We start from the raw sequence: 13,040 nt of genomic DNA, 5'->3' as shown, positions 1-13,040 counted from the left end.
AGTTGCCGAGCTGACCTTACTCGCCGACCTTGGAGTTCCTTGCCGAGCTGATTTTGCTCGCCAAGAAGCAAGTTGCGGAGCGGACCATGCTCGCGGACCTTGGAGTTCCTTGCCGAGCTGATCTTGCTCGCCAAGAAACAAGTTGCCGAGCCGACATTGCTCGCCGACCTTGGAGTTCCTTACCGAGCTGATCTTGCTCGCCAAGAAACAAGTCGCCGAGCTGACCTTGCTCACCGACCTTGGAGTTCCTTGCCGAGCTGATCTTGCTCACCAAGAAACAAGTCGCTGAGCGGTCCTTGCTCGCCGACCTTGGAGTTCCTTGTCGAGCTGATCTTGCTTGCCAAGAAGCAAGTCGCCCAGCGGACCTTTTTCGCCGACCTTAGAGTTCTTTGCTGAGCTGATCTTGCTCGCCAAGAAACAAGTTGCCGTGCGGACCTTTCTCGCCGACCTTGGAGTTCCTCGCCGAGCTGATCTTGCTCGCCAAGAAGCAAGTCGCCGAGCGGACCTTGCTCGCCAACCTTGGAGTTCTTTGCTGAGCTGATCTTGCTCGCCAAGAAGCAAGTTGCGGAGCGGACCTTGCTCGCCAACCTTGGAGTTCCTTGCCGAAATGATCTTGCTCGCCAAGAAACAAGTAGCCGAGCTAACCTTGCTCGCTGACCTTGGAGTTTCTTGCCGAGCTCATCTTGCTCGCCATGAAGCAAGTCGCCGAGCTGACCTTGCTCGCCGACCTTGGAGTTCCTGGTTGAGCTGATCTTGCTCGCCAAGAAACAAGTCGCTGAGCGGACCTTGTTCGTCGACCTTGGAGTTCCTTGCTGAGCTGATCTTGCTCGCCAAGAAGCAAGTCGACCAGTGGACCTTTTTCGCCGACCCTAGAGTTCTTTGCTGAGCTGATCTTACTCGCCAAGAAACAAGTTGCTGAGCGGACCTTGCTTGCCGACCTTGGAGTTCCTTGCCAAGCTGATCTTGCTCGCCAAGAAGCAAGTCGCGGAGCGGACCTTGCTCGCCAACCTTGGAGTTCTTTGCTGAGCTGATCTTGCTCGCCAAGAAGCAAGTTGCGGAGCGGACCTTGCTCGCCAACCTTGGAGTTCCTTGCCGAGACGATCTTGCTCGCCAAGAAACAAGTCGCCGAGCTAACCTTGCTCGCTGACCTTGGAGTTCCTTGCCGAGCTGATCTTGCTCGCCAAGAAGCAAGTTGCCCAGCGGACCTTTTTCGCCGACCCTAGAGTTCTTTGCTGAGCTGATCTTGCTCACCAAGAAACAAGTCGCCGAGCGGACCTTGCCCGCCGACCTTGGAGTTCCTTGCCGAGCTGATCTTGCTTGCCAAGAAGCAAGTCGCGGAGCGGACCTTGCTCGCCAACCTTGGAGTTCTTTGCTGAGCTGATCTTGCTCGCCAAGAAGCAAGTCGCGGAGCGGACCTTGCTCGCCAACCTTGGAGTTCCTTGCCGAGATGATCTTGCTCGCCAAGAAACAAGTCGCCGAGCTAACCTTGCTCGCTGACCTTGGAGTTCCTTGCCGAGCTCATCTTGCTCGCCATGAAGCAAGTCGCCGAGCTGACCTTGCTCGCCGACCTTGGAGTTCCTTGCCGAGCTGATCTTACTCGCCAAGAAACAAGTCACGAAGCGAACCTTGCTCGTCGACCTTAGAGTGCTTTGCCAAGCTGATTTGGCTCGCCAAGATACAAGTTGTTGAGCTGACCTTGCTTGCTGACTTTGGAGTTCATTGCCGAGCTAATTTTTCTCGGCAAGATACAGGTTGTCGAGCTGACTTTCCTCGCTAACTTTCAAGGCCCTTGTCAAGTTGATTTTGCTTGCCAAGGAAGTTGCTGAGCTGATTTTACTCACTAAAAAGCAAGTTGCCGAGCTGACTTTGCTTGCCAACTTTGAAGTTTCTAAACCGAGCAAAGTGAACCATCGAGCAAAAAGTCTAGCCCGGCCTTGTAATGTTATTCCGGTCACTTAAATGCAGACGGAATTAAGGGGCAATTGAGGAGGGAGTTTACGTCGAGCAAACTGGCTGAGCTAGTTGTAACTTGGGCCTTGCCGTGGGATTATGCGGGCATAGTCGAGTGCGGTTTGGCTGAGGTACTAGATCGTGGTTGAGTTAGCCCAAGGTCCAGAAGTTGGACCGAGCTAGTTGTTCGGCATGGGCCCTTTGCCGAGATAGGTGAAACGATGATTCTTCCGACAGGACTAGACGCACGTGTTGCATACCAAGGCCGAGCAAGGTCAGCGGGGACGAATGAGAGCACGAATGAAGAAGTTGGCTAGATGCCCTAGATCTTAACCGGTCAAGAGTAATGCGGTTCCAAAAGGCGCGTTAATACCGTTTAGCGGTTTAGCCAATGTTGTTTGGCAGTATTGACTCGTACACGTGTAAAGAATAGAGAGGGCAGTATAGCCACGCATCCAGGAAGTGACATTGAAATGTCAACCGAGCTTATTAGTGATTTCAGCCAAAAAATGTAATCCCGGTCACGCTAACGTGAATGGGATTATGGGGCAATTGAGAGGGGGACTACTTAATTTGACTTTGGATCGAACTCGTTTAGGCTGGGCTGAGTGGGCCAAGCTTGTTGGGCCTAGCTAAGTCCGTGTGATCAGCGGGCACCTTGGGTTAAGGATCCCGGTCCGGTTGAGCCGGAGTGACTTTAGCCCGCTAGCCCGATGGGATAGCGCACTTCAGTGAAACAGGACTTCCAAGTTTGGGCCGACCGGGCAGGAGAGCTGTCGGAATTAAGGAACTCGGTGGAAGTACTGCGCGGTGGGAAGTAATCAAGGAAACTGGTCAAGAGGAACAGTTGCGTCGGCAGGTCATGGTGCCGCGCTGATAGTAGCTCGGTTGGAAGTATTGCGCAGTTGCACGGCATTGCGGAAAGGAGGTTCTGCAGATCGTACATTAATTCAGTTTGGCAGTTTTTGTTTGGTGGTGTTTAGCTGTTTTAGCGCTGACACGTAGGGAAATGTGAGAGGGGAGCAGGTCCACGCGTCCCGGGAGGAATGGGTGCGAAAGTGCGCGCAGAAACCATGTAAACAAGATTGCATCTCTATACAGAGGCATGTGGAAAAAACTAAACAACCACATTGTAGCCTCTCTCTTCTCTCTCTCTCTCTAAAGGTGTGCTAACTTGATCGTCGGAGGGTTTTCCGGCAACACACCGCCGGTTAGCTCACCGCCGTTGTGTTCGCAGGTTAATCAGAACGAAGCGGAGCTTGGACGCGAGTAGTACGGGCGGTATCGGATATTTGCTCCCCGCACAAGCCCCATTGCTATAATTTGGCAAAATAACACTATTCATTACCAAATTATAGCAATAGCAATGGCATTATAGCAACAATGGTTGGAGATGCTCTACCCTGCCCAAAAGTTAAAATAAGAATTATTTTTTATCCTTAAATGATAATTATTTTTTATTTTTTTATTTCTTAACCAAATTAATTTTTAATTTAAAAAAAAAATTCTAAAAATCAAACCGTACATAGCCTAAGAATCTTTTGATAAGTCATTTCTTACGTTGGTAACTTATTTAATTATTTGTTAATTTTACGATATTTTTACCATCTGAGGCCTGTTTGTTAACTATTTCGTTTTTAGTTTTCAATTTATATTTACAAAAGTTTAAAAAACTGTCATAAAAACTTGTTTGTTATTTTTTTGATTTATAAATTGTCGTCTCAATTTGTAAATTTGAAAAAAAAAAAACGTAAATTCAAAAAATGAGTTTACGTTGGTTTTTAAACAAAAATTTAAAAATTTTACTAACAAAATTATTTTTCAATTAATTTTTTTTCCAATTAATTTTTTTTTCAATGAATTTTTTTTTCAACTAATACTAACTGAATGGGGCAATTGGTAATGCTATTTTAAACCTTAGGGAGGGGATTGTAATTTTTAAAATATGAGGGGTGTCATTATAATTTACCCAGTGAGGGCAAAATTGGTATTTAAAAAAATTAAATTGCTGAGTGAGAATCTGTAATGAAACTTTAAACCTCAAGGAGAGAGATATAATTTCTAAAAGGTAAGGGGGGAACTGTAATAAACATAAATCTCAGGGGTGTTAGTGTAATTTACCCTATAAAAAAATATCGTTTCAAGTGAGGTACGACTTGGGTATATACTAGATATGAAAACAAAGAAAATAAAATTGGGTATGTATTTCGTGTAACCCGGTATATATGCAGAAATTTTATACAAAACAACATAATGTGATAAGTATCCAATATAGGTATAATATGTTGGTTGAACTTTCCATACTTTATAGATTGACATCGACCATCTAATTTCTCAACAAAAATGAAAAATCTAGAAATCCCCTAGATATTGATTTGTGATTATGTATCAATTTTAAGCAGTAAATAACAATCTCAATCAAGCAATCAAGACAAATTGACACAATGATTTTAACGTGGAAAAACCACACTTGGAGTACCTCCAATTGTGATAAAAAAATCACAGGCAAAAACCACAAAACAATCCACTAAGAAGACAAAAAGAATTACACAAATGCACTCTCAATTACCTAGCGAATCCACGCCCGAATTGAACCGACTCCTATGTGCCTCTTCCAGCCCCGCCTTTACCTCGGAATTGCCTTGCCCAACGTTGAATCCACAACGCCGATGTTGAATCACGACGATGAGCCACTGCAGAATCCACCAAAGCTTCAGGCCCGAATTCCACGGAATCCACCGAAGAACAACGCTCTCTTTTGTATTGAACGAAACAAACAATCCTTTGATGTATACTTTTCAAATCAGATTTAAACTCAAACAAACATTAAAGAAACTAGCAAAGAAGCTCCAGATATAAACCCTAATATCCAAAAAGAAGATCTGGAAGTCGTACCCTAAAATCTGACTGAACCGCACCTTTTATAGCAAACTGTTCCGCGATCTCCGTTCGAGCGCAAGAATGGCTGCTCGAGCAGACTGATGCTCGAGCGCAAGAAATGCCACTCAAGCGGAAAAATACAACTCCCAGTACTTTTGCAGGCGATCAAACTTTTGGAATCAAAGATTCTCCGCTCAAGCGGACAAGTAACTTTGACTACATTTTTTAGCGAAGTAGTAAACATGAAAGAATTATCTTCTGAAGATTGAAACTTCTCCGCAAGGCACAATTCGAGTTGGATTCGCATCTAAATACTCATAGCCTTACTGAACTAAAAGAGCGAATAAACGTACAATTGAAATGAATTTTATCAAACGGGATTGTTAAGAATAACACCTAACCAAAAATATAAAAGAAAAATTGTATGTACACTCAAATTTTCTTTTTCTTCTTCAAATAATTAAAAAACCAGTATTGTTTTATTATTTTACAATTGTGATTTGTAGATTTAAAAAAAATTGGTTATTGACCAGGCCCCATGCTTCGATTGCATACAAAACTTGTGTATTTGTTTCAAATCGTTTTGGGAGTTGGGTTGGTGTATGTTTTCGATCACTACAAGAAAAAGCATTTTCGGCAACTAAAAAATCACCTTTGGTCGTTGAAAATAGCATTTTCGGTGACTAAAAAAGCATTAGGGTGAATAAAAAAATTTAGCAGCCAAATGTATAGGTATTGACGACTAAAAATCTATTTGGTTGCCAATATATGGCTTTTACCGACTAAAAAAATTTTAGTAGCCAAAAGTAAGGACCTTTGGCGACTAAAAAAAATTTAATAGCCTAAAGTGAGGCATTTGGCGACTAAAAACATGTTTAGTAGCAAAAAGTGAGGCTTTTACCGACTACAAACATTTTAGTAGCCAAAAGTAAGGCCCTTTGGCGATTAAAAAAAATTTAGTAGCCTAAAGTGAGGCATTTGGGGACTAAAAACATGTTTAGTAGCCAAAAGTGAGCTTTTTTGCGACTCTAAAGAAGTTTAGTCGCCAAAAGTGGTAATTTTAGCGCGGGAATTTTATTTTTTAAAGACTAAAAAATAATTAGTAGTCAAAAGTAAAGAATTGGCGACTAAAATTATGTTTAGTCGCCAAAAGTGGTGTCTTTTTTTCTACTAAAATAAATTATGTTTAATAAAAAATAATTATGCTTATATATATACTTTTATATTAATACGAGTTTATATAGTATATAAATAATATATGTTGCATGTATAATCATATGGTGTTATGGAGGCGTAGTGGAAATAGTGTCTTGTATGATTTATGGTGTGGGAGGTTGATGGTTCGAAATTCCGAATGAGTAGAGTGGTAATTTTTTTTTTTTTTTCCACAAATAAGCTTTTGGTCGCCAAAAGCTTGAGTATTGGTGACTAAAAAAATAGTCGGTAAATGTATAATTTAAAAAAATATAATTGGCTATTGGTGACTAAAACATTAGTCGGTAAATGTATAATTTAAAAGATATAATTGACTATTGGCGACCAACGATTTGGTCACTAAAGACTTTCTTTTTGGCGACAAAAATTTTTTAGTTGCCCATACCTTCCTGACCGTTTTTTGGCTACCAAACTGGCGACTAAAAAATTTAGTCGGAGAAACTAAAAAATCGATTTTTAGTGATTAAAAATTGACTTTTAGCGACTAAAAATTTAATCGCCAAATGTGATTTTTCTTGTAGTGAACAAATTGGTTAGAATTCTTGATAAGTTAGTGTACCTGTCATTGATGTTAGCATGACTCATTTTTTTTTATTATTATTTTTTTGATCGGTAATTTTTTTTTTATTATTGATTATAACAACAAAAAAATAAAGAAACAATCAATAAACTTTATTGATTAGCATGACTCCATGAGATAGCAAAATTGGGTTATTTTTCTATTTTCTAGTTTCTACTTTGTCCTCAGATAATCTCACTTTCTAGGAAAATTCTACGGTGTATGGACTCTTTAGGGGTCATATCATATGCACATCCCAAAAAGTTTAAAAATAAAAAAAAAAATCTTTCAATGACAGAATTTTAAAATTTTTGCTGTTATATATATATATATATATATATTTATAACTCAGTATTCAGTACTTGTTGGAGGCCCAATTAAAGTTGGAATAATTAAAGCCCCATATGGACTGATTTTAAGAAAGTGCTTACATGGAGATTCTAAATCCAAAATATTGGAGGAACACATCCTCATACTTTAGCTCCTGACCACCAAGCCAATCCCTTTTGCGCAAAATAATTTCATATTTAGACGAATTTTGAGCTTTATTATTAAATGTCAAATTTTGTCACTAAAAATATAACAATAACATGTTTGATAACTAAGATATATCCTCTTTACATTTTTGTATCCAAAATTTTAATTTAATGTAATTTAATTTGTCGATTAGACTCACTTTCAAAAAAATTGTGTTCATTCATGTATTTTGTATTCATTTTTGTGATCAAGTTTTATAGGGCTATTTACACTAAGATTTCTTAAACTATTGAGAAATATTAGTTTGACTTCTAAATTATAAAAGCGTATAAATAGACTCTCTAAATTATTGAAAAGTATCACTTTATCCTAATTTGTGCATTTTTTTACTTTAGGGACCTTTACACATTTTTATAGTTTTAAAGGATAAAATGATACTTTTCAATAATTTATATAATCTATTTGTATATTTTTATAATGTAGGAGTTAAAGTGATATTTCTCAATAATTTATGAATTTATGTACAAATAACCTATTTTTATATTGTTAAATTTATTTTTAATTAATTGGAGCTGTCGGCCGTTATGGGTATTTCTGCCATGTCTTAGGCCAAGTTTGGCATCTTTCAAAAAATTCAAAAAGTCAAAAAGTCACTATCCTATTTAAGTCACATCCTCTCATTTAAGTCACATCACCTCTCTAACACATCACTTCAAACTCAACCCAAATCCAACCCATATTTAATAAAAAGTCAAAAAGTACACTTATTTTGTTTTCTCAAACTTGGCTTTAGTGTGAGATCGTGGTTTTGTAGGACAATGGGGATTGGAAGAGAAGAAGGGTTGCTGCATTTTCATGGTGTGGGGTAGGGAAAAAAAAGGTGAGAGACACAAGAGAGAAAAAGAGAGAGGAACAAGGTTAAAAATGAATTAATGGCCGGCAAAAGGTAGGAGAAAGTGGTTGTCTTGTGTCCCCCTTATCAATTATTGTTACGTTTACATTTTACTCCTATATCACTTGTTATTTTAGTTTTTCATATTTAAATTGTGTTATATTTATCGTATAAAAAATTTTAGTTTTTAATGTATAAAAGTATTTTAATTTGGTTATCAATATATAATTTTTTATTTTATTTTAAATTTAGTATCACATCTATTAACAGAGTTAGATTGAAGAATTTGATAATTGAAATACTTTTTATATGTTGGAGACGAGATTGACACAAATTAACTATTGGAGACTAAATTAAAATAATTTTATATATTGAGAAACTAAATTAATACAATTCAAATATTATAAACTAAAATTACACAAGACTCATACTTTTTATTTTTATTCTTATTTGATACAAAAATGAAGATTTAATGGGCAGAAAGAAACTCATCAGAATAAATTACCCAACATATTATAGTAGAGTCTGCCAAATTATACGGGGAAAGTATCCTTTAAGTGGAATGTAGAAAAAATAATAGCATATTAATGAAAAATTTTAGAACATTAAAAAATAATTGGGTAAAAAGTATTTTACTCCCTTGTGTTTGAAATGAAGCATTTTAATTACCCCCTATAATTTGAATATATGCAGATATCTCCTTTGTAGTTTTGAATTAATGTGCAACCATAACGCTGTTAATAATAAATATTAAAAAGATTAATTTATCCTTACATAAAAGATTATTATTTCTCTCTCTTCTCTAATACATATAATTTTTTTTTATATTATTCACATATTTAACAAAATTAACTTAAACACCATAATCTATCATCATAAAATTATAAGGGGTAGTTTGAGATGTCCTAAATAAATGTACTTTTTGACTTTTTATGAAATATGAATTGAGTATGGGTTGGATTTGAAGTGATGTGGTAGAGAGGTGATGTAACTTAAATAAGATGATGTGACTTAAATAGGATAGTGACTTTTTGACTTTTTGTATTTTTTAGTTTATGCCAAACAAGGCCTAAATCACAAGTGGAAAGGCATATTATCCATTGCTGAGCAGAGCAGCAGGTTATATGAATTTTATATGGACAATTTCAAGTTAAAAGTTGGGGGATGGCAATAGTTTCAAATTTTGGACTGACAGATGGTGTGCAAACACATGTTTAAAAGAAGAATTCCCAGGTTTATATAGGTTGTCTGTGGAAAAGGAGGAAACTCTGAAAATGATATATGAGAAAAAAGACATCTCAGGAGTATGGATTCTTCAGTTTAGAAGTGCACTTTATGAATGGGAGGCTTTGGAGGTCACAAGACTCTATAGTCTCTTGTTGGCTGCACCTGCAATTAGGAGTGGAGAACTTGATAGAGCTTGGTGGGCAGCCTCACCCTCATCTCCAGGTTTGTTCACTGTGTCTTCTACCTATAAGGCTGGAGAGGGTTGTCTTGTTCCTAAACTCAGAACAAGCAGACTTGTGTACCACACCTCTCGTTTGTTTGAATGGAAAAGGTAACAGTTGCAAATTAGTCCAAAACCACAAGAGAAATGTCTGTATGTATTCAAATCGCAGAAAGTAATGTGCAACAGCCAAGGTTCTGAAAAGCGGTTGCGGTCACCGTAACGGTGGCGGTGGCGCGGTTACGGTTGCGGGGTGTAAAGGCCGTAGCGTAACAGTTACGGTAACCGGAACCGTGAATTTTTTTATTTTTCGCACAATTTGAAAAAAACTTACCGATACGTATATTTTTTTTTCATGATCATATTTATTGGATTTAAAATAAATATTGATCAATTTTTATAAATTTTAAAGTATAATCCAATATATTTCATATTTTTAATTACTATAAATTGAGTTTTTTACATTTTATTTTAATAATTAATGACTTTATATTATACAAAAAATCAATCACTAACTATTATATATAAGATAAATAATGACAAAAATAAGAGAATAAATAAGAGCCCAAATATATACATATATATACATATTTTAACCAAGTCAAATAGATAATGACTACACTTATTATTATTATTATTAGTTTCAAACAATATATAGATAGAGACACAAACAAAATGGTTGAGTGATAGCAGTTAAATAGAATAGCATAGGTTTTACAGTTTCAACAAATCAATAACATGTTCTTCATCTTCCCTCTTCTCTCTCTCTATCTCTTACTCCTCCATTTTCTTTCTTTATCTTTCCTCTTCTCTCTATCCCTCTTCCCCCATTCTCAGCTTTTTTTTGTGTGTTTTTTCAAAAGAAACAGTTCGGAACCGTTACGTAACGGTGCGTAACAGGCTATTATGGCACCGTTACAATCGCTACAGCAGCCGTTACGGCCGACACACCTGTGAATCTCAATCACGCTGCAAAAGCGGCTGTAACGGGTGGCGGTAACCACCAAAACCGTTACGTAACGGCGTTATGTAACGGTTGCGGCCGCTTTTTAAAACCTTGGCAACAGCCTAAAATCACAGAGAATCAAGTGCTTTTTATCCAAAATAATTTTATAAGTTTTTTCATCAAATTGTAATTATTTTTATCAGTTACCCTGACATGTTATTTCCCCAATTATATATTCTATATTTCCTATGTTTGTTGAGAATGACAATATAGATAAATAAAAAAATGGTATTATTGACACTAACCTGCTTGAGAAAGCACCCAATTGTCATCCTGTGGGATTTGCCACACAAAATAACCCAGCAAATTCTTCTTCTTAGCATAAGCAGCCTTCATCTTCACAACCTCAACATCATCAAACCCAATCCAACTCGATCCAATTGTGCAGTAATTCACTACATAAGTTGCATTGTACTGCGAAACACCTCTATATGTCTGAATATATCCCTTAATATCCTTATAACTCATTGCCCCATCAATATTAATAGCCGGCCCCTTCGCCGGAGCACCAATTGCACTGTCTTTTGGATTCACAAGTGTCCATGCATAGCCATAGAAAGGCAAGCCCAAATCAAGCTTGTTCGCCGATAATCCTTTGTTAATCCATGAATTAATACCAAAATCTGTGCTTTTTTCACTCCCAGGATCATATAAAGCTGCTTGAGCACCTGTTTGATTCCAACTTTTTGGCATGTAATAGTCAAATGCCATGACATGTACCCAATTCAAGTTCTTGTTTATAGATCCAATTGGAAAAGTTCCATTACCTACATATGGAGAGTACTGAGCAGCCATTGTTAGGATAAGCTGAATCAACCCATTTGAGTTTCTTGACTCGGATTCAATTGCAACACGCCATTCATCGAATAGGATTGCCATGTTGGCTATTTCAGAATCTGTACCGACTGAAACCCAAGAAAAGTCTATGCCATGAAACCCATATGATCTTGCTGTCTTTATTGAGGAGTCAATGAATGATTTCCTGTAAGAAGATTGGCTGACCATTGAGGAGTAATGTGAACCCTTGGCTAATCCTCCGCCGATCGACAAGAGGGTTTTGATTGATGGGTTTTTTTGTTTGACAGTGTTGGTGAAGTTGGAGAAGAGCTGGCTATCTGAGGAAGAGATGGAGAGTTCGTATGTGGAAGAGTTGAGGCCTGCGAAAGCACATATGAGGTGAGTGAAGAGAGATGAGTTTATGTCGGAGATGGGGAATCCGCTGCCGGAGAACCAGTAACCAGCTTGGATCCATGGTTGTTCTTGTGCAGTTGAAGATGGAAGTTTAGAAAGGAGGAAGATGAGGAAGAAGAGGGTGGTGGTGATAATAGTCAACGCCATTGAAGAAGTGGTAGCGAGCTGATAACGTGTATTTAATAATAACAACGATTATTTAAACCATTAAAAAATAAGAAAAGTCGGGGATTATAAAATTTTTTTCATGAAAATGATCATGAAAAATTTATGATTTTTGAATTACTTGATTAGTGTGTGGTGCTTTATTTTAAGTGTAATTCAAGGGTCACAAAACTTTCATGATTATTTTCATGATACCTACCATTACTGCTAAAAAATATATCACTAATAGCACTAATGTATTGAGAATGGTTTAAAGAAAAAAAAAAAAAGAGCATAGAAAGTAGACGGGACCTACTGCTACATCATTAGTGCTCTTTCTAGTGTTTCATTTCTAGTGCTCCCAAATATTTTTTTTAATAAGAATGGTAGTAGAGTACAAGTCCGGATCCTTCCCAACGAGTTCGGACTCCCAACAATGGCAGAGGATCATTGCAGGGAACAACCTCTCTCTCAGGTTGTTTGTTTGCCTGGGGACGACTCAGATAGAGCCATATCAGCCACAAAGAAATAAACAATTCAGATTTGCTTCTTTAAAAAAAATAAATAAATAAAAAAATAAATTATATATATATACACCTATTGACACACACTCATAGCGCACATACTCTCTCTCCGTCCTTTTCTCACTGACACACTCGCAGCATTCATTATCTCTCTCTCTTATCTATCTATCACATTTCTATTAAAAAACAGAACCGCTACAGACCCAGTGGGGGTCGCACTGTCAGTGAGGTGGCGTACCCCCACTAATCGAAACTCAAAAAAAAAATAAAAAAATAAAATAGTTTTTTTTTTACCCAATTATCACCTGTCACTCCACTGGGGTCAGTAGGGGTCGACCCCCAGTGGGGGTCCGAAGCATTAATCATTAAAAAATAAAACAATTATTTTAACCTTTTTTATTTTATTTTCATAATATATATAATTTCTAATATAAAATTATAATTTTTATAAAATTAATATCAGTTAAAATATACTTTTAAAATAAGACTAATATTAAATATATTTAATAAAAATTTAAAATAAATAAAAACTAATTACTATATTTAGTTATGCTTTCAAAGTATTATTTTTAAAATATAAAAATTATTTTGATAAAAATAAACACACAAAAATCATATATTTCTAAAATTCTCAAAAACAATTTTCATTCCAAAAACCATATATGAAAATAATGACTTTTGTGCATAGATGTAAATTTTTTATTTTCTTTAAAACACAAAATAAATCTATGCATAGGTGTAAATCAAATATAGAA

The 13,040-nt window shown here is 37.0% G+C and overlaps 1 protein-coding gene across 2 annotated transcripts in view; it reads right to left on the bottom strand.

Moving 5' to 3' along the window:
* The window catches only part of LOC114322850 (uncharacterized), a 30,220-nt gene extending 18,401 nt beyond the window's left edge, over positions 1–11,819 (bottom strand). Inside the window, exon 1 of one of the 2 annotated variants that reach the window (XM_082925290.1) lies at positions 10,672–11,819. In XM_082925290.1, coding sequence (XP_082781416.1) covers positions 10,672–11,764 — 1,093 coding nt within the window. In that variant the 5' untranslated portion in view covers positions 11,765–11,819. The remainder of the gene's footprint in view (positions 1–10,671) is intronic. The other variant, XM_082925289.1, reaches the window with a different exon arrangement.
* Positions 11,820–13,040: the final 1,221 nt, after the last annotated feature.

Source organism: Camellia sinensis, chromosome 4, assembly GCF_055761805.1.
Source record: "Camellia sinensis isolate YWXY chromosome 4, ASM5576180v1, whole genome shotgun sequence".
Classification (NCBI taxonomy): domain Eukaryota; kingdom Viridiplantae; phylum Streptophyta; class Magnoliopsida; order Ericales; family Theaceae; genus Camellia; species Camellia sinensis.
Note: the sequence above shows the minus strand (reverse complement) of the source record. Positions and strands in the feature narration are given on the sequence as shown.